We start from the raw sequence: 26,092 nt of genomic DNA on the forward strand, positions 1-26,092 counted from the left end.
GCCCAGTAGCTGTGGGCTCCTGTCTGTCGTCTTGGGTTGTATCTTCACCAACACACGTTCTTCTAAGATGTGTTAGTGAGTGTTAACAGTTACTGTAATAGAATTTTTGTTATTCCCCTTTTACTCTTTTGTCTGAAAACGTGAAGGATTTCCTTTCCTTCAGTCATCTGCATTCTACCTGGAGAAAAGTAGGAAAATCTGCACTAAAATCCCCCTCTGCTGTGGCATAGCATGTGCATGTTTCAGCAGGATATAACTGAGAACTGAGCTCAATTATTGTCTGTTTTGCTCTCATGGCCTCTTGGATGTAATGGGAACTGTAATGTTTGAGTTCAAGAGCCCTTGTGTAGCCACGTTGGGCAATCTGTAAGCTCTGTGAACAGAGGAAAATAATACAGGAGTTATTTGCTTCATCAAGTGTGTTTTGTGGGTTTTTTTTCCATAGGGCAACGCACTATTGGAGTCATTACTAAGCTGGATCTTATGGATGAAGGAACTGATGCACGAGATGTATTAGAAAATAAATTACTTCCTCTTCGTAGAGGTATGTTTGCTTATGCTTGGCCCATGATCTCCTTCCTCTGTTTTCCCTGTGTGAGGTGTCCTGGCCTCATCCCCTTCCTCCTGTGCATCCCCTTCCTGCAACACCTGTAACGAGTTGTGGTAAAGCCATCTCTGTTCTAGGCTGGAACTGAGAAAAGCTGGGGAATCAGGATGAGTCGTGCTGTTAATAGGAACTTTTTAGGTATTTGTACCTTGATATGTAGTCCTAGCAGAAACAGAGCCTTATGCTCTTCTCTTTACTTTGCCTTTCCTTACTTCTTTATGAGACTGCCATGGTATATCAGATGAAATAATTTTGGACTGTGATACATGCTGTGTATAGCCATAGCTATCCTAAGGACTTTAACAGAAGAGTCTCAAATGATTGAGACAGTATGCTTTGTGACTGGGGGAACAGTAATAAATAAGCTAATTCTCAGTTGTATAGTCATTTTTGTCCTGCATACCAAAATATCAGAACTTGGGCCATTCAGATGAAATTCTAGTTTTAAATTCTTCCAATTGGTTCCTAATAATGTGTTGCCACTAGAATTCCCCTTTTCAATGCTGCCAGATGGGTAACTTCCTTCACAGTCTGAGTCCCACTTACATTCTCTGCAACCATCTGATCTGTAACCCCACTCTTACAGGTTACATTGGTGTAGTCAACAGAAGTCAGAAGGACATTGATGGCAAGAAGGACATTCAGGCAGCTCTGGCTGCAGAGAGAAAATTTTTTCTCTCCCACCCAGCCTACAGACACATGGCTGATCGCATGGGAACCCCTTATCTGCAGAAAGTATTGAACCAGGTACTACCAATGGTTAAGAACTGCCGCCCGCTATGTCACAAGAATGGTCTCTTCTGAGATGGAAGTCCATCAGGACTCTTCTGAGATGGAAGGATACAGGAAAAGCTAAAACTTGTGGTCAACAAACTGATAAATACTTAAAATTGTTTTGCTGCAGGGAGACTTGTGAAGATTTGTTTAACCCTTCCTTCCATAAAAGGCATTTTGATGCCACGTCCTATGAAGTGGACCTGATGTGTATAATGCTGACACAGCGAAACACATTAAGGCCAATAATGGAGCTTAGACACCAAAGACAGAGTAGTGCTTTATCCTCTTGTTGACACTGGTGCAAAATCAATACTTGGTTCTGGGCGTTTACACTATCAGAATGCAAGGTCTTTCTGGTTAAGCTAAAAGATACCTTCTAAATTTCTAGTGGTCTCTGTACCTAACAGTAAACTGCAAAGATTGATTTAAATGTGATACTGGTAGTCATTTTCCCATCTATTGAGGCTATCTTATGTCCTGTCTCATACAGGAGCAACTTACCGTTGCTTGCCTCTCTGCTCCCTTGAAATACTCCCTTAAGTGAAGAATTACTCTTTCCTTCTTCCTCCTCATTTAAATATTCATCTTTAAACTGGAGTTTTCTGCAGCTGTGCTCTGTGGAAACCCTCTTATTAGAGCCACATCCGTGGTTTTGGCTCCTTCCACCTTGCCTTGTCACCCTTATTGTTGAAAAAGGGCTTAACCACCACCTTGGATGTCAGTGGTGTGCTAATCTGAAGACAGAATAGCCTTTACCTTGGTGTAAATAGGAAATGCAAGTACTTCTATGTGAAGCTTATTCTTGGGTTGGAGGCAGCAGGCTTGTATGAATGGGAGTTTTGTACCAGAGTAGAAAGTAAAATGAAGGTCAAGAATAAATAAGAGCTGGGGATGCAGGCTCATAACTGGTATCTGTCCTGGGATAGACTTTTTATTAGGACCACGCAGAAGGACTGAATGTAGAAGAGAGGAGTGTTCCACTTTGTTTTGTGGTGTAGATGTAGCAAACTTTTCGCCGTTAACCACTTAAAGGTTTATTATCTTAAAACTTTTTCTTGTGCAGCAATTGACCAACCACATCCGTGACACCCTGCCAGGACTGCGGAACAAGCTCCAAAGCCAGCTTCTCTCCATTGAGAAGGAGGTGGAGGAGTACAAGAACTTCCGCCCTGATGACCCTGCTCGCAAGACCAAAGCTCTGCTTCAGTAAGTGGCCTCAGCTGCATGTCCCTCCCTGGAGATGACTGCTCATCCACGACTTCTCTGCTTCATGCTTTTTGTTTTCTTTCAGGATGGTCCAGCAGTTTGCTGTGGACTTTGAGAAACGCATTGAAGGCTCTGGAGACCAAATTGATACCTATGAGCTGTCAGGAGGAGCTAGGATTAACCGCATCTTCCATGAGCGTTTTCCCTTTGAACTGGTGAAGGTACTGCTTCCCTGTGATGCTGAGAGCCACTTTGTCTTCTTGTCTGTTGTGTGCTGCCTCTTCTTTCTGTCTCCTCCTTACTCCTTTTGGTATCTTTCGTCTGTCTTTCCCTTTGTGACTACTTTGTTTCATGTTTTTCCTTTTATCACTTTTTTTACTTCTATTTATATTCCTTTATTGGAGCCTTCCCACAGTACTGACCTTTCCTTCAGTCCCTGTCCTTGTGGCAGAACTTAACTTTCTCTTAGATAAATGACAATATTTCTTTGGCTTAGTTCCTAAATGCTAAATTAAATGTGCAAAATAACTTCCTTTAACACAAATGATAGTAAATCGATGACTGAATGCCCTTGCATGTATGTTGTGTCAAAGCTACTTTGACTGAATTTCACATAGTATGAATGATGCTGAAACTTGTACTTTCTTGATCCTGAGCACCAGACTAGACCTAAAGTTGCCCTAATAGATATGCAGAAGCAGGAAAGAGGATATAGGTGTACCTGGGATTACTTCTGTCTGTCCCCTATCAATGGTCTAGAGGTGGGAACAGTGCAGAAACTGTGTTACTGTCGTAACAGTTGAAGAGGATTTTTATTGAATGATAGTTTTATTGGATGGCAAAGTACACAAAACGTGATCAGAAGTGCTATGTAAAAACTTTCTTTAACATCAGATGGAAGAGACTTGAGAGCCAAATCATTCCACTCCTGGTTTTTCTGCATTTTTGTGGCGTTTTTTTGCATTTGAATAAGATGAGGCCTTTTTAGTGAAATACTGCCTGCCTTACATTGGATAACGCATTTTTGTATGTGAGTTGTAAATCTATTTGTGGTGTTCATTTAACAAACAGCTGCCAAGACCTCATGCTAAATCTTGGAAGACAAACCATTTTGTTTTAGAAAGCAATCTAGCGCTTCAGTCCTATCTCAAAGAAGCTCCTTGGGAGCTGCTGGGGCTTGGCATCTGTAAATGTAGACCCTTAGCTATTCATATTGGTCCAGGATGTCTGCATTGGCAATAGAAGCTTTATGGCTGGACTCTGTATCCAACGCTTGGACTAATATCTCATCTGTCACATGATAGTGCTGGCATGGGACCTCTTTGTAATGCATGCTGTTGTGTATCCTGGGATTGCGCAAATAAGTGTCAGACAGTTTCTGATGAAATTCTCTCTTTGTTGCAGATGGAGTTCGACGAGAAGGAGCTGCGGCGGGAGATTAGCTATGCCATCAAGAACATCCATGGTATCAGGCACGTATCATGCACTAGGCAGACCATTGGCTGCATAGCCTTGTATATACCTCTAGACCTTCCAAATGGAGTTGAAGACTTCAGAGGTACGGTAGGTCAGCCAAAGGGGAGCAATAACCTCCTTGGACCACCCCAGTAGCTTGGGAGTAGGGAGAATCATCCAAGTTGGATTGCTTTCTCTTCCCATATGAGAGTTGCAGAAGCCTAAAAGGTAAAACTGCCTTGGTGACTAGACATTTTCTCCCTCCTTATGTCTTGACATAAGAAAGGACAGAAAGAGGGATGCTACTCCTTCATTTAGTTAAAACTAAAATGTTGGTTTTTACTTTCTGCCTCCATACTAACCAACAATTAGTTGTTCAAAACAGTTGTTGGTACTGAGCAGCTCCTCCCCTAAAGATCTGAGGGAACATCAGGGTGCCCGTCACTAGGATCCCAGTGGCTCTAAACACAGTTAGCAAACACTTGTGTTCCCCTTGGCAGAGGTTGGCTGTCAGAAAGCGTGGCCCTGAGACCCTGAGTTGTGCTGTTCCTGGGAAGGTGAGCAGGGCCTGGTGCCTGTCAGAGACCATCCACCATGCTTGGATGTGAACAAATACTGACCTGGCTTTATTTTTATTCCTTTCTTTTGCTCAGTCGCCAGCTGAGCTTGAATAAAGGGTATCAAATGTGTTAGTGTCCTAATCATTAAGAAAATTTTTCAGAAAAGGCCTCCCATCTGCTGCACAACTCTGAGGTCAAATATGCTGCAGAGGGGTCAGCCCCTGACACCCTTGGGCCTGGTGATCGAGGTGAAATGGTGGCCTGGCCGTAGCTGTCCACCTGGGATCCGTTTTTGCACTCAGCACCACCTTCATGGGAGGTGCCAAGTGTCTCCCACTTTCCATTGACTCCAGTAAGGGCTTCTCAGGGGGACATGACACTCCCCAGCTCCATGTGCTGGGTTTCAGTGGTGGCGGTGCCTGCTCCAAGATGTGTGTGTAATGCTGTGACATTCTCCTTGCCCCTTCTCCCCCCCCTGCCTTGTCTTGTCCCCACCCTGGGTGTTTAGAACCGGTCTCTTCACACCCGACATGGCCTTTGAGACCATTGTGAAAAAGCAGGTGAAGAAGATTAAAGAACCGTGCCTGAAATGCGTGGACATGGTCATATCGGAGTTAATCAATACCGTTAGACAGTGCACCAAGAAGGTAACCAGAGGCAGCATGGAGCTGGCACCTTCCACCCGCTCGCTGGCTGCGGCACAGCACTGTGACCTGGGCAGGGACTTGCCTGCAGCCACACTCGGTGTTTCTAACCACCTCCTCAGCATGACTAGACCTGAGCGGTAGCAGTCTGGGGCGATCCAGCCAACAAGCCAAACAGGAAGGGAAGCGGTGTGGGATGTGGGCCATGGCCCTGCTCCCTGAATGTTTTAGAGCTGAGGGATGCTGGAGGTGTCCCTGCCAGCCCTCTGTCTGTAGCATGACTCCTGATTCCTAAACCCAAGGGTATTTCATATGTGGCCATGTTTGACTCTACATTTAGTATCTGGGTTTGTTTTCCAAGCCAGAAACTGGGATTTAAATTTTGTCCCCTCTGTTCTTGTAGAAGTGAGAGGGTTAATCCCAAACTAGCCTTTGGTGCTCCTGAAGGGGGGTGGAGGGTATATGGGCTGAACTTCAGAGGCTGCAGCAGTTATAGCTGTGGACTGTATTGCAGGGAGACGTTCCTGTGGTGTTTGGCTTGGTTTGTGGTTGGCTTGGTCCATATCCTGTTCTGAAGAGCAGAACATGGCTGAGAAGAAGCAAGTTAGAAAGGTCATCAACCTCTGGGGTCCTCCTGCTCTCTATGAGAGAGAGAGGGCTTCAGGTTTTCCCCTTTGGGATCCATACTGGTATTTGTTGGGGCTGAGGGAGGGAATCTACCTTTGTTCTGTCCTTTGGGTATGGCAGCTCTTGTTTCTGAGGTTGGCGTTGAAGGGCAGCAAGATAAGACTTGTGCCATCCCTCTCAGCCATGGCTTGCTGCTTCAGGCAGGGCTAGGTACTGGTGAAAAGGTACCTCAGTTAGGGTGGTGGTATGGGCACTGGAGACCGAAATAGCCACTGGCTATTCAGGTGCAGGTAAATGGGCATAGCAGGAGGTGTCTGGAGAGTCTGACACCCTGTCCGTGCAAGGGTAGGGAAAGGTGCCCAAGTGGTGATATTTGCTGTTACTTGTAGAAATGCCTAGTCCTTAGGGCCAAGAGCCTCTATAGAAGGGCTCAGGCATGCAAGCATATGCTTTGCCTACCAGGACAGTCTGGGAAAGCAAAGTGGATGCAGTGAGAGATTGCTCAGGTTTCTAGAGTGCTGGAGGAGCTTCCTTTTTCTGTCCTGCTGCCCTCTCTTGGGGTGTGTGACTGTGGGGAGCACCCAGAAAATTGCCATTAGAGCCTGGCGACAGGTAAGCACAGGCCCTCAGGCTGCCAAGTATCCAGAGTCGCCTGCTAACTGGATCAGAAGGGCCCTCCTTTTTCATGCCCTCTGAAGCTTCCCTTGATTTGATCTTCATCCATCAGGTGCTATTCAAAATCTCCCATTCATTATTTCTCTTTGCATCCTTCCCTCCATTTCTGACTTTTTTCTTCATTGCTTCGTTTTGTTTCCTCTTTTACTGACAATTTCAGAATAGACCATCTCTTCTGACAGCAGCAGGTTCCTCAAGTGATCAGGTGGTGGGTGCACCAGGGTAGGAAATAAGGGAGGAGAAGAGACGCAGGGATGGGGGGGAAAGTAACAGACTCAGAATTAAAGCATTCCACTTTAGCTGAAATCCTACTGCTAAGAATTTGATGGTTGACTTCGGTGCTAGGTGTTCTGCGTGTGCTCTGGTAGCCATGGTTACAATTTTGTAACTGAAGAAACAAAATATTGTCACTCGGGTACTGGAAGACACTGATTTTTTTTTTTTAATTTTTTTGTGTGTGTGTGCAGGCCCCTCCAAGTCTGGTGGGGGAAACAGTGTATATTGAGCCTAGCAGGGCAACTGGATTAGTAGGAAACTGCTGCTGAGTCAGAGGATGTGAACTTAACTCTGGAAATGGCCTTTCTTTGCTCAGAAAGGGGCATTGTTGGCACCTTCAGAGAGACCCTTGGGTGAAGCTGAATCCTGTAACACATTCCAACTCTTTGCTGCTTAAAAGGCAGACTGATTGTAGGTCCTATAATATGTGTTGAAGAGTGTTTTAATACTGGTGTTGCTTGGGGTCTTGCAGGTGTTATCCACAGAGATTTGAAAGAGGAGGTGAAGAAGGAAATATCTGACTTAGATGAGGTGGTAGTTATTTATAGCTAGTCCTGGATTGGTTGTTAGCTGTAGGCACCCCAAATTTGACTATTACCTGTACTTTTAGAAAGGCAGTATGTCCTTTCCATGTCAAGGGGACGTTGTGCCCTTGAAAGCACTTGCAAAGCAGTAACGCCCCACGCTAAAACAAGTAACTCAGATTCTGCAACAAAGAGCATCCTGGTAGAAGCTTTGAAGTGTTAAAGATGTTCTGAAAAACCACTTTGTGTGCAGTAGTCCGGAATTGTATCTCTCTTGGCCGTGTTTTGGTAACTTTAGTTTCTGTGGACTTTCTGCTCTTTTGTAGTGGAGCCACTGAGAATACAGGCCACTTAGTGTCAGTGGAAACTAGTAATTTCTTATAAACCTCAACAGGCCTGTGTTGGGTCTGATGCTACAGGTTAGCTGGGGCAGAACAGATGCTTTGCATGGTTATGGATGCCCTGTAGCATGTTTGCATTTTCCTAAATACTGGGTACATCTGTTCTTACTGAGGAAGTTAACGCTGCAGGGAAGGTGAGTGAGATGAAATATGCTCCATAAGTGGAGCAGTTTGTCTGAATCTCTGAAACTGAGAGACTTCAGTTCTGCCAAAACAAGATGTGACAGACCTTTGCAAGTCTTAGCTTGGCTCCTGTTCAGGCTTCCTGCATCTGGAATTAGGAATACATGAAGGGGAGATAACCATTGGTGGGAAGGAAAGGGGAAATGCCTGAGACAAAGGGAAATGAGACCTGGTGAGCCTCTAGGAAGAGAAGCAGTGGCTCACTGTGGCAAGCAGCTTTGTCCTGAAATCCAAAGAAGCTTTCCTTCAGAAAGAGATCACTTGATCCCTGGGGGGTTCCATCCTTTCATCTTGCTCTTGACAGCTCACCATTTCACTGGCCCAGCTGCTCCTACCTCATTCCCCCTTGCCACTTCCATTTGCCTGTAGACTCTCCTGATACTTGGCAGTGCACAGGCCCCATAGCAATGCTCACCTGGTTCAATAAACTAATGAAATGAACCAAAATCTCACTTCTCATTTTGCCTTGTGTTTTCTCTCTTTTCCCTTTTCCTTCCTCCTCTTTCCTGCTCCTTCCTGTTCTTTCTCTGCTTTGCTTTCTTCTTCCTCGTTGCTTCCTCCCACCCTGCCCCTGCCATGCAGAACGGGTCTCTTCACGCCTGACCTCGCTTTTGAAGCCATAGTGAAAAAGCAGGTGCAGAAGTTGAAGGAGCCGAGTCTGAAGTGTGTGGATATGGTAGTGAGTGAGCTCACATCCACCATCAGAAAGTGTAGCGAAAAGGTAAAGAAACAAAAAATGCAAAGAAAGGTCAATGCCCACCCTATTCCCACACTCTTCCATGCTGTTTCTCCACACCCACCCCAGGAACTCCAGCAAACCTAGTGAGAGAAATTGGTTCTAAAGATGCATCTAAAGGAGAGCAGCAACCTGCAGGTGTAAGAGCAGTTTAAAAGCAGGCCAAGAGAAGTGGGCATCAGCTGATGGGCTCTTTAGTTGAGAAGTGAGCTGGGATCCAGTGGATTGCTCTAGCATACCCCTTTTCTCTGGTTCAGTGGCATTCACCTCAGTGTGGATCAAACTCTTTGCAAGCCCCATTTGCTATGCCACTGCTTGTGCATTTGGAACTTCTTCCTTGTTTTTTCTGGGACCCCCTTAAAATCCGGATACCCTAGAAAAATATCTTGCATCCCCACAGCATGAGTGGTCTGCAGGTTTCATCTTGTCTGCAGAGCTATGTTGAGCAGTAGTGCATACAAAACAACAGTCAATTAAAAGTTTGAGGTGCAAGATGTTCTGCAAGAGATATTTTGAGTCAATGGAAGATTGCTGTCCCAAAAGCTCGGGGAAAAGCTTTTCCAGGCATTACACCCTCTGCATCATTCTCCTTCTGATCTCTCGCTCCCTGGATTATGCTCAGGGGGAGGTAGTGTGGATGCTTTTCCTTGTATGCTGTGAACCACAGGAGGTGAAGCCTTAGGCTAGAAGAGGGCAGCAGTAAGTGGAGAGGGAAACTGTCTTGGGGGTCAAATACCGCTTGGAGGCTGGGGCAGGAGTGGGTTTCTTTCCCAGGCTGGCTTCCTCCAGGAGGGGGCACCACATGCCTCCCTAAAAAAAAAAAAAAAGGCAGATGTGGCAATTGGTGTTAAACTTAGCAGTGAGGGGCCAGAAACATGTCTGTGGCACAACAGAAGTATGTTCTGGAAACTGAGTTGGAAAGGGCTGTTTCGTGGGTTATTTTAGGACTTGAAAATTACAATTCCCTTTCTCCAGGGTTACAGCCAGACTCACTAACATATACACCTATCTAAATGTAAGAATTGATATGAGTTCAGAGTGAAGGCAAGAGCTGAGCTAATACGGTCTGGTTGTACTTAGGAATACAGAGCTCACCTCTGCCTCTGTTAAGGAGTCATCTTTGACATGCCCCGAGCTCTGCCCAGTCTATTTCTTGAGAGTCCTGCTGTAGCCAGACTGTGGGGGCTGATGTGGTGAGGCAAAGTAACTCCTTTCCAGCCTGTTTCTCTTGTTGTTGTTTTTATTATTAATTTGATGGGTTTGATTGCTTACACTGTGTTCTATATCTGGCTGGAGATGTTTGCTCTGGGTGAGGAGCGAGAAAGATCATGAAGACCCCAAGGGTGTTGAATTCCAGTTTCTCTGTTGCACCATGCCGTTAGACTGGCTGGACATCCACTTGCTGTGTGGATTTTAATCTGTGATATGGTGGAGGACCCTGTGAGGATGTTCCAAGGTGATGCAAGGTGTTCCAAGGTATATCCTGTAAGGAAGGTGATAGTAGCAGTGATATTGTAGGAGACTAATGGCTGTAATAAAAGCTGGAGAGGCCAGGGAAGCAGACATTAGAGATGCAAAACAAGTGCCTGAATGAAAATATGTAGCAATACTACTGGAAAATAAAAAGAAAGCTTTAGTAATGCTTAAAGTCAAATATCTACATGTAATGAGAAGGTTAATCCTGCCTGTATCTCCTTCTGAAAGAGTAGAAGGTAAACTGCTATAGACCACTTTAGGATAGCAGCCAGCCTGAGGTGGGTTCTGATGGCATAAGGTAGTAACAGCACAGGGGCATTAGTTAATTTGTGATATCTATCTTGCATGTTATAGCCCTAACTGCTTGATGTGGACAAGAGCATGTGCTATTAGGGGAAGCATCTGGAAAAGGCTGCTTTAGGACTGATGCTAATTGTAAGGTAATACCCAGCCTGCTGTGTTGTGGACTGATGCTGCATTTCTGATGACAAAAACAAACTTTTAAACTCACTAGAAGTCCTGCAAGGCTCCTTGAAAGGAAGTCTGCTTGGGCTGACACCTTTTGAATTAGCTTAACAGTCCTGTAGCCTTGGTTTGTTGCTGTCCTGAACTATTGTGTGTTACTGTTTGTGTGCTGCCACAATTATTTCATTTCACCCCAGATGGTGAAGAAATCTTTGTACGTGCAGTTGATAAAGCTGCATAGATGGAATAATATGAGGCTATTAATAAAGAACACAGAAGGAGACAAACCCATCTGTTGCGTGCTACAGAAGTACAGCTTTCCTGTATGAAAAGAGATTTGCAGTTGACTATTTCTTGACTGTTAGACAAAGTTGAGGGCTGAAGGGAAGGTAGCCATTAAGAACTGCTCTGACTGGCCTGATTCTGAGCTCCTTCCAGTTGGGTAAATGGAGAGTTAGCTCCAAAATCAACAGAAGGGCTCGCATGCTTATGCCAGCTTTACGTTTAAGAGGATAGTGTTCTAGCCAGTGTTTTTCCAAAAGCAGGAACCTTCTGTGCCAGACTGCACTGCAGCATCTCACAAGTGCAGGAAGGTCTTGCAAGTCAGCAACCCTTCAGCTAAAAGTTGATCTTTGTGCTGGCAAGGACTCTTGGAATCTGCAAAGAGGGGAACTAACGAACATTGGGACAAATTTGGTTTCAGAGGGCTGTGAGCTTGTATTTTGATTAAACAGGCAAATGCAGCTAAAACAGGATTGAAAACCCACTTGAGCTGGGACACGATCCCAGGCTGACAGACTTAACCCCTTGAAGGGTCGCCTGCTCTCCTGTCTTTCAGTCATGGCATTTCTGGGTGCTGTTTGTACAGCTGGTGATAACTCCTTGCCCCTCTATGCCCAATTGCATGTGCCCTGGTGGTGTGACGTTCTGTGGCTTGTCTGTGTTCTCTTTCCTTGCCCACCCTTGCTTCTTCTGTGCATGCTTGGGGTTGGAAGCTCCTGCACGGGGACTGATGCTGTTGATTTATTTTTGCACATGAATGTTGCTGGGTGACCTGGGTTCTGAATAAACCACAACTTGTTTTGTACTTTGTGTGCATTTGTACTGGTTGGGAGTGGGGTGGTGGGGGGAGGTTTGATGTGGTTGGTTTGTTTGTTTGACTGTTTTTTTTAATTTGAAGCAAAGAAGCTGAGACTTGCTTAGAGGTTTTCCAACTTCCTGTTTTTGTTTGACATAACTTGCCCATCTATCCTTTGCCAACCCCCCCCCCCCCCCCAAAGGAAACAGGAAGCTTTGCCTGTGTGTCTCTGAAGCAACCAGCTGCCTGAACCATAAAGATCATGGAGAACACCCACTTTGTACTTTCAAGACAAGGTGGTGGTGGGGAATGCTAGATCCACTTGTGGCTTTTTCCTGCCTCTGTAGGGTCATTGGCATTCAAAACAAACCACACATTTGAAAATAAGCAGTGTCAAAGCTAGTCCTCAATTTCAGTTCCAGGCTATTGCAACTCGACTGCAAGGGTGCTGAAAGGGTTTGAGACTATTTGTAGTCAGATGTTAAGAATATTGTTGCTGGTTAGACTAGGATCTGGCTTACAGTAGTGATGCTGCGCGCTTTTAGCGAGTTCCTTCTAGCATGTATACAGAACAAAAGGCCAAACCAGTTTAGGAAGAAGCTCTCATGTAAATTGGAGGAATGAAACAAATGTAGTACAGATCATAAGCAAACAAGATTTCTTTTTTTATACACCCCTTGAGGGAATATAAAAGACTTATATTAGGAAATGCTGTTTGATGTTATAGTCAAATTGAAGGTAATATTAAAAAAAAAAAAGGGGGAATTATTTCAGAGGTGATAGGTGAAGTGGTGAAGAAAGGGCTAGATCCTGGGTCTGGAGGATTAATTTCATTTGACTGTGCTGGGCCTGATCTGAGAAACACACAGGTATGCTACTGAAATCACTAGAGGCTCATATGAATCTAGGCAAGTAGGTAGGTGCTGTGTGAAACCCACAGGGCTTTAAGGATGCTCATTTTGGAAGGGTTTCTCATGATGATCTCTGTAGATATTCTTCTTTTGAAACACAGCTAGTGAAGTACTACTTCTCTCTCTGGGCAGGAAAGGATTCCCTCCTCAGTAACGTGGCAAAAAGTGTGGTGTAGGTGTGATGTGAATAATAGACCTCAACTATGTAATCCTGCCCCAACACAGGTGGTGAGCAAGTAGCAGCAGCTGGATGCCCAGAGCACAGTGTTTCTTGAAGGCATGTCTCCCTGAGTTGGTCAGATCCTCTGTCTCTGCTGGCAGATGTTGACGGAGAGGGCCAGATGCTTTCACTTAGTGTGTCAGCAAATGGAGATGGAAATCCACTTCACTTCCCAGGGAGAATTCCCATAGGATTTAGCAGGTTGTAGCAAAAGGCCATTCATCTATTTAGCCTACTACAATGAGATGCTGAATGTAAGAGAAATTGTTCACTTTAATGGGAAAAAACCCAACAAGCAATTAGCAGCGCATTTGCATCTGGGGTTTGTCAAGAGCCTCATACCAGGAAGAATGTGGTGGGTTTGGAGCAGGTCTCTGGTGAGGCAGAAGGGTTGCTGCAAGAGTGAAAAGGGCTTTTCTCTGAAGCCCAAAGCAAGAGGGAATGAACTTTTGTCCCCTGCAGACCTCCAGGAGCTTGGAAAAATCTCTGCAAGTCCAGCTTTCTAGAATTTCCCTTGAAAATATCTGATTGCAGGGTGTATGTGTGCATGCATACATGTGGGGGGGCTGCTCCCCCCTTTATACCTCCCTTTCCCATGTGCACGTGTGTGCTCTCTCTTGCAGCTCAGCCAGTACCCTCATCTGCGTGAGGAGATGGAGAGGATTGTTACTACTCACATTCGTGAGAGAGAAGGCAGGACCAAAGATCAGGTAAGGGATCAGGAGTGTGTGTAAGAGGGGAGGTTGGGTAGGGTGGGGGACACCTTTGAAGGGTCAGTCTAGGCTGGAGTGGCCTAAGCCAAGGGGTGTCTGGCTGCAGAGGGATGATCAGATGAACAGTGTACAGGGTTCTGTCTGCCCCTGACTATTAGCAGTGTCAGTCACTAATCTCTGTTTTGCTCTGTGCTCCTCTTTGGCAGGTCATGCTTCTCATAGACATTGAGCTGGCTTACATGAACACAAACCATGAGGACTTCATTGGCTTTGCCAAGTAAGCACTCACATCCTATTGTCTCCCCTTCTCTGCATGTGTTTCCTGTGGCTCTGTCCTATGGCTGCTCCAGTAAATGGGTTGCAAAGGCCCTGGCGCAGATGCTGTGGTCCCAAAGTATAGTTCAGCTCTCAGTATTGCTTGGTTTTAGTGGCTCTGTATTGCAAGTCTGGGGAGGAGGATAGGGATGTGTAGAAGGGGGAGTTAGAGTATTAGGGTTGGTTAGGTGTTGGGGGGGGAAACAGCAGAAGCTGTGAAGGGTTAGTAACTCAAGTGTGGTTCAGGTGGGAGTGAGAAGATGAGTAGACCAGGCTGAGAGAGCAGATGGAAATATATTGGGTTATCGAGGCTTGGAAACCAGTGGTGAAGGGCATGAACTCACTGTAGTGGCTGTCTGATGGGAGCAGGATTCAGGTGATCAAGAAGAGCTTGAGGGGTTTTGAATGTCTCTGCTGTTGTTTGCAGTGCTCAGCAGAGGAGCAGCCAGATGAGCAAGAAGAAGGCAGCTGGCAACCAGGTAGGCCAAGTTCCATCTCCTTCACTGCTGCAAGAAGGACATGTTTGCTACCTGGAAGCTACCAGGTGGACAAGTGCTGTGCTGGGCTGGATGCAGCAGTGCTCCAAGTTGTTTATTTTACTTGCCAAACTGTTTATACCTGGAGGATAGTGTTTTACGCTAACTGCAGTCAGGAAGAACTGAGCATGTAGCAGCAATAGAGGGAAAGTGTTGTAGAGGGAAAAGAATGCTTGATAATCAAGATCTGGTCTTGCTCTTCTGGTAGAAATCCTATTAATGTGTAAACCGCTGTTCAGCCCCTTCACTGGCTGTGCTAACTCTTCTGCTGAGGTGAAGGGTACAGAACACTATGTCTCAACTGTTACAGTACAGAATTGTATTTTCTAGTTGTCTTTCCCATCAGTGATACTTACTTTCTGGAAAGGGATTTCAAGAGAGTTCATGGACTCTCTTCTGGAAAACTTCACTGGAAATACTTAAACCTCCATACAGGGAGACAAAGGGCAATTATAGCCATGGTTGCACTGGGTATGTATGAGAACACACTCATGGGAGGAAGACAGTGGTGGAGGGGAGGAGTTCCCTTATTCCTTCAGGAACTGTAAGAAGCGTACGTACAATTAAAAAGGAGCTAATGACAGTTTCTCCTAGATTTGCTGGGGACATGGCAAAGCTATCTCGGCTTAGAAGATCTTGTGGAAACAAAGCCTTACAAGCAGAATCATAGTGAATGGAAGCAAATGGTTTTGCTTAGTCTTTCTAAAGACATTCCCTCCTGCCATCCATCCTCTTTATAACATGTTTGACCACCTTTCCCTGCACATAAACATGCAGACTGCTTCAGTACTGTTAGCAGGCATGAAGTTCAGGAGGTTGGGCTGGTCAACCATCCATTTCGTGGGATCTCGGAGCAGCTGTAGGGAACCCCATCCTCTGCAGTGTACCTTACAGAAGAGCTGAGTGTAAAAGAGCGCAAAGGGCAAACTCTGGATCTACCTGTAAAGTGCTTTGGCTTTCCTATTAGCAGACTTTATTTTGGGATGGGGGTTGCTTTTATTAACACCTGGGTTAAAAGACTTTGGTATCAGCTTCCAATTTATTTTATTTTATTTTTGAGCCTCTCTTCTCCTGCTCCAGCTTTCCTAGTAACAATCTCTCCTCTCTTTGCTCCTCTCCTGCTCTCTGCTCTGCTGCTGTTGCTATGGTTCCCCTTTGCAGGATGAGATCCTGGTGAGTAGAAGGCCCCTCAGCAGGGTGTGCTAATGAACATTAATGTTGCATCTGGGAAGGCAAGAACAGTGCATAGACAAATTATTCCCTCTGCTGCTGAATGGGGAGAGGAGGACAGCTGGCACTAGACATAGGTGAAGCAGAAATGAGGTGAAAAGGTAGTATGTTGAGGAAAAATTCAGAACTGCTGGTAGAATGTTGAGGAAAAATTCAGAACTGCTGGTAGATCTTGTGAGCGGGTGGAGATAAAAAGCAGTAATCCAAGGATGTGTGGTTCTGTTTCGCTGCCCCCTCCTGCCCGCAGAGAGAATAGGACTCTCTCGAGCTTAACAGTAGGCATGAGATGAAGATCCTGTGCTCCTGCATTTACCTTTGTAGGATAAATTAACGATTAAAAGGATTGTGTACTTCTATGGTAGGCTGCTCACACAGTGCAACTGCTAATATGCAGTGCAGTCACATGGGTTTTTCAATGCCAGGTCGTTTTCAACAAGCACATCCAGACAACAAGGTACACACACAATGCATGCAGATGTTTTCGGGTGTTAACATTGTAGTAATACATATATAAGCTAATGCATTTAAGCTGACACATACTTGCATTTGATTACTGCCTGTGTGAAGCTCTAAACCAGCGCTTGGTGAATTGGAGTTCTCTAGAGAGTAACAGCCTGGCTTTACAGACTAAACTTAAAAGAACTTATTTTGTCCTAAATTAATATGACAGCTCAAATACCTGGGTATGCTGAAGTCCACGTTACTAATTCCAGATGCACCATTTTGTTCTGTTATACCTAGTGTCTCCTTTTTACTAAACTCAACTCTTTCTGGGTTGCTTGCCCATCTTTTCTTCTTGAACTGGTTCCCCCCACCCCTGAGCTGGGTGAAGCACTCCACACGTGGTGTGCCGAAAGGTGTGCTGGTGTCCTGGTTTTCTTTAGGCATGGCCTTTTCTCAGTGTGTTGATGTGATTTGGTGCTTGTAGGTTGTGCCAGTGTCCAAGGCACCCTTGATGCAGTTCTTCCTGCATCTTTTTCCTCTTGGCAGAGGGTATAATGCACAGCACTGCCAGGTTTCTTCCTGCATCCTTTTTATGCTATTCCTGGCCCCTTTTCAAGGCAAAGACCTTCACTGGCCAGTTGAGTGGGGGGCTCTTCTGGCAGCAGCAGAGAGCACAGTGTTCCTTGTCTTTCCATACTACTCTTTGTAGGGGTACCCTCTGATCTTTCCTCTGTCACCTAAGGGCTGGATTTTAGGACCCTTGTTAATGCTCGCTGCTTCCACCCCCTTAGGTCATCCGAAAGGGCTGGCTCACCATCAATAACATTGGGATCATGAAGGGTGGCTCCAAGGAGTATTGGTTTGTCCTGACAGCGGAGAACCTCTCCTGGTACAAGGATGATGAGGTGAGTAGCTCAACTCTGTGACTTAAGTCTCGGGCATCTGATAAGAATAAGGCTTTTAGTTCACTGGGTGTTACAGATGTATCATCTGACTACTGTCTGCAGCTTGTGACAGAAGCTGAAACTATCCTTGGGCCAGGTTCCCTGTGGTCTCAGCACTGCTGAGCATTTCTGAGTTGATGTGAACGTGGCTTTTTTGATGCACAAGGAGTAATATCTGTGCTTGAAGCCATGTCTCAGCAGAAAGTTGACAGACAGTTGGAGTGAATTTAACCTTTATTTGTCTTGCTGTGGCAGCTGTGATCAAAGGCGTGATGGGTTAGTTCCAAGATTTGGACTTTTTGGTATTTGTGGGGCAGCCATGATGAGTTTCCTGAAGGAGTATGGCAGAGGTTTTCATCCATCTCTCCTGGTCACAAGAAAAAAAGCTTTCTCCTTTGAGTTGTAGCAAGAGGAGGTGGGGACCTGAAGCTGCAGCTCAGGTGCTGGCTCCTTCTGACTTGGTGTAAATTACTTAACCTCCCCAAGATTCAGTTGTTAAACCTGCAATGCAGGAATGTCTTTTTTTAATGTTTCTATACTAACTGTGCCAGTTAACACATTATTTGTAAAATTGTTTGAATTGTGAATGGCTAGAGTACTGCTGATGAAAAGTACAGTGTGTTCCTATCCCTGATAGGAACATAGACCTACTCTGTAAAGTTGCTTGAAAATCTTGAATATTAGGAATGCTGGCATTGTGCTGTGATGTCTTTCTGCTTCAGTGGGAAATGATATAAGTGGACAGAATTGTCCCAGCTGAAATTATCATTGTCAACAGTGTGTTGCTTCCTGTGCAAGACAAAGGTAAATAATTGTCTTTTCTGATTACTTTGAAAAGAGAAAGAATAGCTGGATGATTTTGGTAAGGACATAATCGAAAGAGTCAGCCCTGCTCAATGTGCTGTGGGATGAAAAATGCCTGGTATGATATAGTCACGCATTCTAAGTTGATTGGGGTTTCTGATTGCAAATAAGGAAACTGCTCTGCCCCTTGCTATAGTTTGTGTCCCTCAGGTGTTTTGAGGCACACAGTAGCTGCAGCCTAGGCCTGGCTACTTGTCTAGTTTGTATCAGTGGGCCTGTTTCATTCTCGGCAGGTGGAAATGATGACAAATACAGTGATGAATCAGACTCTAAATGTCACTTTCTGCATGGAGACTGCTGCTGTGCTGCTATGGATGAGCAGGCAGCAAATTCCTAATTAAAGAACCAGGCATTGAAATGTCTTTTGCTAAATCAGTGTGTCTCTGCTACATGACTGCTGACCTTTGTATTCAGAGTTGCTGGGGGAGGCTTCACTTTCCTCTAGGTTGCATATGCAGGTTGAGTGGTTATAAACATCAAGTAGTTTAATCAAAGCCAGCTGCTGCATCTGTACTACAGAGATGATCAGAATTCCCTGTTCTTCCCCTGGGGAGTGGGAGGGAGGGCTGCAGTGGGGATGTGTAAACTGTTGATAGATTCCAGTTGCCTGGGATGGGGATTGGACCTCCCTTCCCTCCTGAGGGAGGGCAGCGTTAGGGGGGGGGATGGGGGGACACGACAGGACAATAGCAACTGGAGGTCTGCACCATTTCCCCTCTGCATAGCAAGAGGTAGAGCTGCCTAATGAAAACAGCTCCCTGCCAGCCTTGGTCCCTTAAACACAGGAGAACCAGTGCTGATGAGGTCTGAGCTGCCACTGAGAAAGGAGCCTTTGTCTTCAACTGAGTGGGAGCAGGGGGGAAAGGGAAGCATGGTTTTATTTGCTTCCTTCCCAAGCTCAGCTCCTTGATCTCTGGCTGTTGTGAGGGAGAAAGGCAGCAACTTCCATCTGGACTGCATAGCTGAGTCAGGCTAAAAGTTGCTGCATTTGAGGGGCAGCCAGAGAGCCTTGAGCATGGGGATTCCCATCCCAAACCTGTCCTGCCTGGAGCCGGCTCCATCCTGAACAGCTGTCTGCAGTGCATGGTTCTCTGTTAGACAGTTATCTTTGCATGTCTGTCTCCGCTCTCCTTCTCCACAAATTCAGGAGGACTTGTCTTCTACAGCTCCTGAAATGCTCTCATGTGTTTTTAAAGGCGGTATACCACGATCTTTCTTCACTGAAACTCTGGGAGGAAGGGGGAGGCTTTGTCTGCCCCACCCTGCTCTTCTGTGGGCTCTCTTGTCCCAGTTCCCCTGTCCTCTGGATGCCGTCCAGAAGGAGCTGAATCCTTCTTGTGTGGGTAGAAAGTGCTGGTGGCGGAGCTGTGGGTAATGATGGGGGAAGGAGCAGGGTGAAAAGGTGTGCAGTGGGGTCAGGGTGCAGACTAGGCTAGCACCTCTGGAGTCGGGGGGAGTCGGGGCACTGCTGCTCCCTGCCCTGTCTTGCAAGCCAGGACCCAGAGTGGGGAATTAAGACATCTGGACCCCATTAGTGAAATACCAGTCTTTCCGCAATGCTGGCTTGTTTTTCCTCTGCCTCTGAAGAAAGGAACTGAAACTTAATGTCTTAAAGGGCCCAGCATTACATGTTAGCAGGGATATATGGCTGTTGATGCTCTGGAGGGGCCTGAAGGAGTGTGCTGGGGAATGGGAGGGGAAGGAAAGAGCAGGCCAGGCGAGGGTGGAAAGTTGGCTCCCCATTCTGCCTTGCTGCCAAGAGTATGTGTGTGTGCTCCTTGGGCTCTCTGTTTTTCTTCCTGTCTCCTTTCAATGAGGCAAACACTGGCCCCATGGAGAGTGGCCCCACAGACAGTTGGCCTCCCAAGACCTGGAGGACCCTCCTGAGGTACCTGCACCTCCTCAACCCTGTGGGATTATGCTGTAGGCCAGTGGTGGGAGGGAGAGGTGGGGAGGAGCCTGCTCTGGCTGCTAGCAATATAGAGTGGGACTTTCTTGCTCAGGGAGGCTGCAGTGTCCCCAGGGCTGGAGCAGCAGCACAGCACGCTGGCTAACTGCTCGGCAAGCAACGTAGTGGACACAATAAAGGAACTTACTCTGAATAGTCCTTCTGCCTGAATCCCTTATGAAATGCAGAGTGCCCACGTCTCTGCAGGGCTTTCCCACCTGCTGGAAAAGAGGGTCTGTGAGCTGAGCTAGAGCTGCTGGTGATGGGCACCTTGTAGGCAAGATGCAATGAGCACTGTGCTCAGTGCTTCCCATCAGTAAAGCTCACTGCCTGGTGGAGATGGCCCCGGTGCTCTCTGCTCTGTAAGGGTGACAGTTTCTGTTGGAGTGCTGTGACTGTGTGCCACTGTGTGCTGGAGTATTCACACAGCTGGCTGGATGGATATATCTGCTGTTTCCTTTGGGAATCTGTGTGACTGTACAATACAGATGGGACCTTCTGTCCTTACTCAGGTAAATTGTGTACTAGAAATCTGGGGCTTGTAAGAGCAGGTGACTACATGAGAAGAATATGGTCTTATTTGCTTGTGTGAAAGCATTTGTGCTGCATGCAATGTCAGTGTGTTTGAGTTCTGTGTATGTACAGGAGGGATGGGCATAGTTTTAGGTACTTCCAGGTGTGTTGGGGAATGCTTCATATTCTTTATGCATCATGTTGATTCCTGCTGCATCAGTTGTGCTTGGGCTCTTCCTCTGTTTTCATGCCTTCTCTTTTGCTCAAAGTACAAAGGTACTCTCCCCTGTCCTGGGAAAGATTTGACCTTATTGACAGTCACTAGATAGCTGCTTATTCTGAAAGTGTCAATGTCTTGTACCCAATTCTAGTTTAAAAATACATACATTGATCAATACTGAGATTGTTTCCCCACTACACACATACACTCCTCCCTGTCCCCCCCGCCCTCCCAACAGTCCGTGTCCTTGAGGCACAGCTGGGAGAAATCCTTGGCTTTGCTCTGATGCCCGCGAGTCATCAGAAACTTGCTGTGATGGGTCCAGCTGCTGCCAGGTTTTTGCATCCAGCTTGTTTAAAGACCATAGGAGCAGGTCTGCTCTGAGGTTCTTCCTCTCCTGCTTTCACACTGCTCTCAGGTGCACTCTGGAACATGTTCCGTCTCTTTACATCCTCTGTGGAGCACTTTCATTCATTCACTCACTCATCTTTTTTCACAAGTACATGTTTTCTCATGGATAATATCTTACTCATTCTCAATCAGCCCTCATTTATGCTGTCATTCACTGTTTCTCTTCTTTCTTTTTCAGACAAACATCTAAGCAAACACAACTTCCAGAGCATCCAAACCTGCAACTTTCAATCCTTTGTAGGTTTTTCTTTATATTAATGACCAGCATTCTTTATGATGTGAAATCCCCTTTCTCCAGTCACCTTTCTCTGCTTGATCTTGCCTTCTCAGGTAGCAAAGCATAGTGCAGTTGTAACTCCACCAGGCCCATGTGTCTGTCTCTGCATTTTATGGCAAAGTTTAGCACGTGAAACAAGCCACCCTGAACACAGCTACCCCTGGGATAAATGCATGAAGCTGAAAGAAATAAGAAGGGGATGAAAGAGATGGAGGAGGAATAAGGGGGTTGTGAGTAGGTTGGTGAACAGGCAGGTAAAAGTCATCATCAGGCATGGCTTTGAAGGGTTATATCCTCACAGGCTGAGGGATGAGTGAACTTTGCATGCAGCTATCCCCGCAGCCCACCCTCTCCAAGCATGTCCCTCTGCCGTGCAGGTGTTGCCGTCCCCGTGCAGCACTGGCAGTGTGTGGTGTATCCCAGCACAGCCTAACCAATGTGCAGACTACTGTACAATCTCGTAGTCCTGAACAGGTAGTCTGAACACTGGGCAGACGGAGTGGAGCCTCTGCGATCTGCTCTCCGGCTATCAGCTGCTCATTAGTCCTTTCCCCTTCCTGCTTTTGGGATAAGGTTTTTGGGGGCAGAGATGGGGTGAAGGAAAGTCCGAGTCCTGATTGAAGAAACATCTTCTTCTGGCAGCTGGGAAGAAACGTTGCTCTCTGCATGTTTTCAATTTGGAGCAAGCTTCCAAGCTCTTTCCTCTTACAGTGCTGGTATCAGGCTGGTACCTGGTTTCCACCTGGGGTATGCTGCACCTTTTTAGAAAGAAAGGAAAAAAAATAAATCAATTACTGCTGTTTGGGGAGGAAATGCTGTGAAGTTTTGGCTGTTACCCAGGTGTGCAGAACTTGTTGCTTCATCCAACTCCTCTTCTTCCATGTGGAGCTGTGTGGGAGGATTCGCAGGCCCCACGCACCCTCATCTCCTTCTTCCCAGTTCTGTCCTGTAGATCAGCCCTTTGCCTGGGGTCCGCAGCAAAGCTCAAACAGAACCAGCCTCTGCTTCCAAGTCCTCAAACAGGTCCTTTGACCCACCTTGGCCAGCTGCCTTTGCAGCTCACCTCTGGCTCCTGCAGGAGCAGTCCGCATCCCCTCTTTTTCTCCCCCCACTATGTCTGGCATTGCTGAGCCTCCCTCCCTCTTCTGGTTTTTGCTCCCTCCCTTCTTGCTTCCCTTCTGTCCTTCTGCCTCAATTGACGTGGCAGTGGAAAGCTAACTAGACTCGAGGGAGGAGCTTGCTGGCTGCTGGGAAGGCCGGAGGTTGGCAGGAAGCGAGCCGGCTGACGGATGGGGTTGCGGGGGGAAAGGAAGGTTCCCTACCCCGCATGGAAACTTGAGGAATGCTGTCACTTTCTGTGGCGCTTGGCTCCCATATAACGATTCCAGATGTTAGCCCTAGCCCCTGCGGTTTGCTCCCTCTCTCTCCTGGTGCTGCAGGGATAAAGAGGGCTTTATGTATGCCGCACGTCTCCCTTCCAGGATCCCTTTCTCTTGTGTGCATCCTGGTGGATGATTAAGATTTGTGGCCAAAAATACAAACACCCAGAACTCCCACTTTGCTCTAACCATGCACTGAGGAGGGGTAACCAACCCTCCCCTTTTCCCAGAGGTGTGCAACACTTTGCATGTGTGTTGTGCATTGCATCATGAAAGCAAGTCACATACTCAGGGATGTTTCATCCCTGCCCTGGCACAGGGACAGGTGTGGGAAGAAATGCGTGCTTGTCCTTTGTAAAGGCTGGTGGGCATTGCTGTGACCCTAGAGAGGTCACAACAGTAGAGTTTTGGGCACTGTAGCCTCTCTTAAGCTACTCAGTTTCTGCCTGTGCTTTCTTATATATCCTCTGATGGCTTCCTAGGGTTGCACTTAGCTGCATGTTTATATCTGCGCATTATTTCAGCTGATGTAAATAAAAATCTTTACTTTCGTGCAGGTGAGTTGATTACAATTGCTGTGCTTACTAAGCCAACAGTAATGGCTGTGATTAATCACATGAGTCCAGCCTAGTGTCTACAGAGCTTTTGAACTAAATCAGCTTAAAATCTTAGGATGTGTTGTTTAAGTTAAACCAGTGCAGCTTTCTGATGTAAACAAGCCATTACAGCTGCTTTGCAGCTTGGAGCAGTGATCGCAGTGTCCAGTAAATTATGCTCTGAGAGTAAAAGTTGTGTTACAGGTGGCCTGTGCTTTGGAAAGATGGTCTTGAGATGTACGTATGTTGTGGGCTGACTAGGGCTTCCTGGAAGAATCACAGCTCAGAAATTCAGCTCTTCTAATGTGTGTTTTCTTTGCAAAGACAAGGAGTAGAAAGCATTTGGTAACGTCTTGGGGGGGGGTGGTTCAACTTAAAATGCTCAGCTGACTTGCTTTCAAATACTCCAGACTGGTGTTTTTTCTGAGACTTCTTCCTAAAAATCTTGTAGTGTGCATGTATTCATGAAGTGTGTTTATTATCAATTATGATGTTAATATCCTCCAATTGAGTAGAGTTTTATTGCAGGAGTTCCCAAAATGCCATGCATGTGTTTAACACAAATGATTTGACAGAAACTCCAGTCATCTCTGGGGCAGGTTTGTTTACCCGTAGCACTTTACATCTTACAAGAAGGAAAGCAGATTAAGAGGCTTAAGCAAGATGAATTTCTCTGAATTTCACACGGCTACTAATTAAAACAAAGGCAATGGTCTTTCTCCCATATCCACAGACCTTTGTCTCTGTGCAATAGGAGGTGTTTGTCATAACAGCTACAGGGAAACCTTTAATTAGTTTATTTGTGCTCCAAATGCAAACTGAGAGCTAATAATTCTGCCAATTACTTTCCTGTACTGCGAGTGCCAATTTCCATCCTTAGGGGAGCCCACACATGCATCTGTCAGCTTCATTTCACGTGCATCCAAGAGTAGGAAAATTCAACTTGCTGTTGAGGCAGTCCAGTTGAATGGAGGAAGTGCTTTGAGTCAGACTGGCTTGCTGCCTGCTGACTTTGTGAACTTCTTTTTAGGTTATTACCTACAGGATAAGAACAAATAATTCAGATGATAGTGCAAACTATTGCTGTGTCTGGCCAAAACCAATCTCTAGAATTTAGCCACAGTAAGGATGTTTCAATGTCAGGCTGCAACTGCAGCATCCCTTTTTTCTTTTTTTTTTTTTCTTTTCCTCCAGCTATTGTGCTTCACACCCCACAATTGGAATGGCTAATGGATCCTGGTCTCCTTCCTGGCCATGTGTATTTTCTTTCTTTGGTAGATGCAAAGTACAGAGCCATATGGCTGTATCTGCACTATGCTGGGGGTGGGGGACTAATCCTCTGGCACTTATCCTGCCTGCACGAGTAGCTTGCAGTCATCTCCTTCTGCGGTTCTCCATGCAGGCGGTGTGAGTCCCGTTGGGAGCAGCAGCCCTGGTCAGGGGTAGCTAGCCCCATGCCTACCGACATTCCCTAGCCAACACCGAGCATCCATGTTCCATTTTGTGTGTCCAGTCTGAGTGCTTCTGATGCTTCACTACCTCTCCTTGGCCTCATGGCTCTATAGATTAACTCGCAGCCAATATGCACATTTTACATAACACATACTCTACTGCTGAGAGAGAGTTTTGCCTGACTTTTTTTTTTCTTATAGATGAGAGGAGATAGGAGCAACATAAGCCTCTTGGGATCATACTGAGGGATTTGAATATAGTATTTCACAAACTACTTTCCCATTTCAATGCGTGCTGGCCCTTCCTTCTCTTTTTCTCTCCCCTACCTCCCCCCCCTCCCGCCAAGTCTGGAAAGCAAGAGAGAGAAGCCCTTTTCCCCCCTTGGCCAGGATGCTATTCAGCCGTAGCACATACTGCCAGATTGCTAACATATGGGTGGAGGGCTCAGCCAAAGTTTTGAGAGGCTCAGCCCTTGGCAGCTCGTTCCACACTTTCCTGTCTCTACATTCAGGAAATGAAGTCAGAGTGTTGATATAAAACAGGCTGGGTTGAAAACTGAGAAGCTGGAAAGACTGAAGTGGGGGACGGGGAGGGGGAGGTGTGGGGAGATGGGGGGCAGCGGGGGCTTGTTGCAGTGTGCGTTGCCCCGCAATGTGTGGGTTGGGGGTTTCTTGCCTTGCGCCAGTGTCGTCTGCTTGATTGCTCTTGCTGCCTCAGAGTCAGAGGACTGCTATTTTATGCTGGCAGACAAATATATGCGTCTTTCCTCTGGTGTATGAGAAAATTAGCATGCAGAGATAGCGGTGTCTTGATCACACAGAAGCATTTATGCAAGAACTTGGAAGGGGTGAAAGTTGAAACTCTGGCAAAGAGCATGTATTTCCATATCTGGGACACGGGATTCCCTTACCTTTTGACTTTTTTCCTGAAGAATGACTCCATTGCTAAATTTCTATGGAATTATGTTGTTCTAACGCAGAATGATTTTTCTCAGACAGCTTTAACAAGAGTTTGTGTTTGGTGGGTTTTGTTTTTTTTTTTTTTTTTTACTAGCCCAGAGACTCTGTGGGGTGGATGCAGGGAGTTCCAGTGAAGTGAGACTGCAGTGGGGATGGTCTGTCTTGCACAGGGACTTAGCAGTTGGTGTACTTCGCTTCTAGGTCACTAGTGCAACCTAAACCAACATCATAATAACCCAAAGTAACAGAAAGCTGGAAGTGATTTGTGACCTACAGAACCTGAAATGGTCTGTATAGTTTTGAGACCAGCACCTGGCTGACAGATGTCCCATCACAAAAACGTTTGCCCAACTCTAATCTAGGCTGATAACAATATTTTAAAAAAATCCAGGAAAATTTGCTTGGAAAAGCTTTTCTGCTTTCATAGCCTGGTATCTTCAAGAGAGAATGGACAGTTTGGCAGCTGCCCA

At 46.1% G+C, this 26,092-nt stretch overlaps 1 protein-coding gene across 8 annotated transcripts in view; it reads left to right on the forward strand.

The window, feature by feature from the left end:
- DNM1 (dynamin 1) overlaps positions 1-26,092 on the forward strand; it is an 89,599-nt gene that overhangs the window by 27,551 nt on the left and 35,956 nt on the right. For all 8 annotated transcript variants that reach the window (XR_008469269.1, XR_008469267.1, XR_008469268.1 and 5 more), the window contains exons 5-14: positions 446-544; positions 1,194-1,354; positions 2,448-2,590; positions 2,676-2,811; positions 3,995-4,062; positions 5,114-5,252; positions 13,445-13,531; positions 13,741-13,811; positions 14,277-14,328; positions 16,851-16,964. Coding sequence is in view for 5 of the 8 variants with exons in the window: in XM_054220389.1 (XP_054076364.1) it covers positions 446-544; positions 1,194-1,354; positions 2,448-2,590; positions 2,676-2,811; positions 3,995-4,062; positions 5,114-5,252; positions 13,445-13,531; positions 13,741-13,811; positions 14,277-14,328; positions 16,851-16,964 (1,070 nt within the window). In the remaining 3 variants the exon portion in view is untranslated. The remainder of the gene's footprint in view (positions 1-445; positions 545-1,193; positions 1,355-2,447; positions 2,591-2,675; positions 2,812-3,994; positions 4,063-5,113; positions 5,253-13,444; positions 13,532-13,740; positions 13,812-14,276; positions 14,329-16,850; positions 16,965-26,092) is intronic.

This window comes from Rissa tridactyla, chromosome 14 (genome assembly GCF_028500815.1).
Source record: "Rissa tridactyla isolate bRisTri1 chromosome 14, bRisTri1.patW.cur.20221130, whole genome shotgun sequence".
Classification (NCBI taxonomy): domain Eukaryota; kingdom Metazoa; phylum Chordata; class Aves; order Charadriiformes; family Laridae; genus Rissa; species Rissa tridactyla.